General features: G+C 44.4%; 1 protein-coding gene across 1 annotated transcript in view; it reads left to right on the forward strand.

The window, feature by feature from the left end:
* The first annotated feature begins 448 nt into the window (after positions 1 to 448).
* Positions 449 to 4398, forward strand: part of GGA3 (golgi-associated, gamma adaptin ear containing, ARF binding protein 3) — a 13140-nt gene continuing 9190 nt past the window's right edge. Inside the window, exons 1-5 of the mRNA XM_010010962.1 lie at positions 449 to 527; positions 1243 to 1318; positions 1784 to 1882; positions 2675 to 2798; positions 3906 to 4009. Of these exons, the coding sequence (XP_010009264.1) occupies positions 1799 to 1882; positions 2675 to 2798; positions 3906 to 4009 (312 nt within the window). The 5' untranslated portion in view covers positions 449 to 527; positions 1243 to 1318; positions 1784 to 1798. The remainder of the gene's footprint in view (positions 528 to 1242; positions 1319 to 1783; positions 1883 to 2674; positions 2799 to 3905; positions 4010 to 4398) is intronic.

Raw genomic sequence — 4398 nt, forward strand, 5'->3', positions numbered from 1 at the left:
AGCTGGCACTCTAAATACTTAATGCTAACTGCCTTATATTAAACATCTGATGTTCCAGCTCTTCCACTAAACTTCAAGGGAATACACAAATAATTGCTTATGTAGAGAGTGTGAGGGTTTAGCTTTTAAGGAGTTTAATGTTACAGCCAAAGAGAAAGAGCATTCAGGCAGAGGGAAGCTCTCTGAGCTCACGTGTTTTTGTCTTGTGCTCTCATTTAGACTATGGCAATAACACGTTTCTAAGTACTTGAGATGTGGCACCTGGCTTTTTGGAAAGCAGTGATTGCTGCTGGGTGTTTGGATGTTTCAGCTTGAACACACCCTTTCCTCTGAACAGACAGACCATGGGTGAACTTCTTCCTTTTTTATAGTTGGCAAAAGATGTCAAATGTTTTTGTCTAGGAAGTGCTACTATTTCTTTTGCTTGCTTGGTAATATGAAGATAAAGCCACTAACCCATCTAACAGGCAAGAAGACTGGGAATACATCATCGGATTCTGTGACCAGATCAACAAAGAACTTGAAGGGTGGGTGTCCCAAAGTGCTCTAGGCTTAATAAATTAATATTCACAGCTTTAAATCTATCACTTGATCATCACACTTCCATGTTGTCTTTTACATATGCTGATATCACAAGGCTGCAAAAGAAACAAGATGCTGTGAAGTATGGTTTCTCTTCTGGGATGCATGGCTTATACACACACTGAGCAGCAGGAGAATGGGAACTCTGAAGCTGCCCCTAATAGCAGCAGCTGCAGATTGTCATCTGGCCAGAGTTCCTCTGGTTGCCAGGCTGTGAAATGGGGTCATAACTCTTATTATAGTGCCTGATGGGCCTCATGTCCTTAAAAACATTACAAGGCTTTACTGAGGAAACCTCCTGGGTCCCAGCATTCCTGGGGGCTAAGGAAGAAGTGTTTTCTTCTAGAAAAAGGAAACTAATGCAAGAGAAATGAAGTGGTTCCCTGGGCTGGGAACCGGACTGGGAGTTGTTTGGCCCCTCCCAAGGAGGAATCTGGAATTGCTGGCTCACACTGAGCCCTTGCTTCCTTCCCTATGTGCAAACACCCAGCCTTACAAAGATGCCTCTTGTCAGCCTCTGTACACTGGTGGAAAGATTAAAAAGTACTGATTTCCTTGAATTATGTGGAAAACATTTAAACAGCAGAATTTGTGAAAGTCTGAAACATCCTTTGCTGTGTTCACCTGCTTTGTGTGTAAGGGGGGTCTGCTCTGTTTCAGGCCACAGATAGCTGTGAGACTCCTGGCTCATAAAATCCAGTCGCCACAGGAATGGGAGGCAGTCCAAGCCTTGACAGTAGGTAGTCCTTACCCCTCCTCTTAAATCCACTCATGTATCATCTCATGTCATCTGTGCAGAGTAGGAGAGATGGGGCTCAAAGCCCCACTTCCCCTCTGCTGGGAAAGGGAGCACAGGGACCTCACTGAAGTGTCCAGGTTGCTCATTGCAATGGAGCAGTCAGAAATAACTCTGGTTTTTAGTTTTAGCTGCTTCCATTTGTTATCTTTGGGCAAGATTTGTGTTCAGTGTTAGGAGATCTAATGGTGGGATAACTTAAACATGTGTATACATGGCTGAGGGTGGGAGACCTGCCTGCCTTGGTGTGTCACCTCTAGAGATTCGAGGTTCGTGTATTGCAGAGCAGGGATGTGGGTCTCACTGACATGGGTCTTTCAGTTCCCCTGTAAGCACACCTCAGCTGCACAGTTACTGTAGGATTTTGTGTTCACTTCAGCCCCTGGTTTTGTTCCTTGAATGCAGGTGCTAGAAGCTTGTATGAAGAACTGTGGGAGAAGATTTCACAATGAAGTAGGGAAGTTTCGCTTTTTAAACGAGTTGATAAAAGTTGTGTCTCCAAAGGTTAGTCCCTGAGCCTTGCATTTACTTCTTCTTCAGCCTTTTTAAGCTACAGGCATCATCCAGTATGTTTGCAGTGCTCTGGCTGGCTCATAGCATTTATTAGCCTGTATTCAAGAGCATTTAGCTAAGGTTTTTTGGTTGGTTTATGTTCTGCTGACTGTTCTTCTCAGTAAGTTGTACGTATTTAGCATCAGTCTCTGTTCTGTTCTAATCCTTCATGTAACTCAGGGGATTCTGAAGGTTGGGCTATGTTTTTAAACAACCAAACCAAACTGCAGCATCAGTGGAAGAGAGGTGTGATGCAGAGGTTAAAGCAAAACACTTGTCAACACACCAGGGAGTTCTAGTCCTCACTCTGCTGCTGACTTGCTGTGTAAAGAGGGCCTGCCTAAGTCCCTCAACATTCATCATCAGCGATGATGATGTGGTGATGAATAGATAGAGGTACCCCATGGCATGATTGATGCAGCCAAGTATTCCCAGATTCTGTGGGGACAGGGGAGGGAGTGGATATCTGTATTGCTGTTGTGTTTGAATAGAAAATCCTGAAAGCCACGGAAGAGCTGCTTTGTCCTTTGCTAAAGATAATCACAAAGCTTCTCTTCACTGTTACTTCAAATATATTAGAGGAACATTTTTTCCTCTTAATAAGATGTATTTTAGATAATCTTGGCACTTGGGTTACACACCTTTTAGTGTACATCACTCAGCTTCCACCCTGTGGTCTTGGGCTTTATTTGTAAAACCCGAAATTAAGGACATGGTGAATTTACATCTTTTTTACATGTTTAGTACCTGGGAGACCGAGTCTCAGAGAAGGTGAAAACCAAAGTCATCGAGTTGCTGTACAGCTGGACAGTGGCACTGCCAGAAGAATCCAAAATCAAGGATGCCTACTACATGCTGAAGCGACAAGGTAGGGAGCTGCATCTCCTCCAGCCTGGGCTTTAAGCAGAAGTGTCACACAACATACACCTTCTAATTACATGGGGTCAAGGCTCTACAAGGCTCTTACAAGGTTCTGTCTCTGGGGGAGATGATAGAACAAGGGAGAAATTCCCTTAAGAGCTTCTCATTGTATTTAAATGCCTTGGGCTGGGTTGGCTTTTATAACTACCACACTTAAACACTTTGCAAATACTTTTGTTTTGGCTTGCAGAGCCTTTTCTTTTGTTTAAGTTTTTCGGGAAGTAGATATTAAATGACTTGAACAAGTCTCTTTTAAAGGGAAATAAGAGCCTCCATTTGCCCAAAGAAGTGGTGAATGCTCCATCCCTGGCAGTGTTCAAGGCCAGGTTGGACAGAGCCTTGGGTGACATGGTCTAGTGTGAGGTGTCCCTGCCCATGGCAGGGGGTTGGAACTGGATGATCTTAAGGTCCTTTCCAACCCAAACCAGTCTGTGATTCTCTGTAGCCTTTTGTGTTCTTTTAACTAGATCCCTTTACAATTGTACCTTTAGTGCAGCTGAAAACACATTTCCTGTGTAGGTACAGCGAAAAAAGCTCAGCTGAGAAGCTGCAGCTTTAAGATAAGAAAAGTTGTGAGGCTGAGCACAAATCTAAGGCTGTGACAATGGAGCAAGCAGGAATTTAGCTCGTGGGTAGGAGTCTGCTCAGCACCCCATTTTGCATTGCTGCTCTCCTGCTCAGCTCGTACAAACAGATGTCCTGCCCTTGAGTTGCACAAAGCTGGATTGTTTGGGACTGGACTTAGCACTTCAACAGCTGAAGTAAAAGGGGGAAAGACAAATAGTGGAGAGCTATTGGTTGTACTGAGCTATTAGAGGAGCTATGTGGACGTGGCAACACATTTGTGGGGTTTGGCCTTTCTTTCCCAAAGAAACTGTCTTTTTCCAGCTAGCATGCTCAGTGACATTGATCCTGTGTTGCTCATGGGGCAGAGTGCTGGGATCAGTGGGCAGATTGACTGTGCATGGCTTTGCCAGCAGCCTGTGAGTAGCTGGGTGCACTGCCTGGTGTGAGTGCACGTGCAAACCCACAGGGGTTCCCCTTCTCCTTTCAGGGATCGTTATGTTTGATCCTGTGATTCCTGCAGACCGAACCCTGATTCCTTCTCCACCGCCTCGTCCCAAAAACCCTGTGTTTGATGACGAGGAGAAATCCAAGGTACAGTGAGGATTTGTGTCATAATCACTAATGAAAAGGGATCAGTCAATGCGCATTTAGAGTAAGGAAAGATTCAGCTTTTATTTCTGGGATATGTGTGTGTGTACTTGCACAAAACTCATTGCTTTGTCCACCTGCCTAACCTGACGTGCCAGTGAAAGCCTTGTCTGTGTCACCATTATGAGGTTATTCCTGGTTAAAGTGCCATCCTGCTGTAGTACTAAAGGCAGAGAACATTTCACACAGAGGACCAAAAACGGTATAGGGGAGGAATAACGATGTGTCAGAAGTCTCTGAGGTTTCACAGCATATGTCCTGTGTAGAAGCAAGAATGCAGCAACTCACATAAAATAATAAACCATAAATGACTCCTACTCAAGTACTTTTGA

This window comes from Nestor notabilis, unplaced genomic scaffold (assembly GCF_000696875.1).
Source record: "Nestor notabilis isolate BGI_N333 unplaced genomic scaffold, ASM69687v1 scaffold29203, whole genome shotgun sequence".
Taxonomy (NCBI): domain Eukaryota; kingdom Metazoa; phylum Chordata; class Aves; order Psittaciformes; family Psittacidae; genus Nestor; species Nestor notabilis.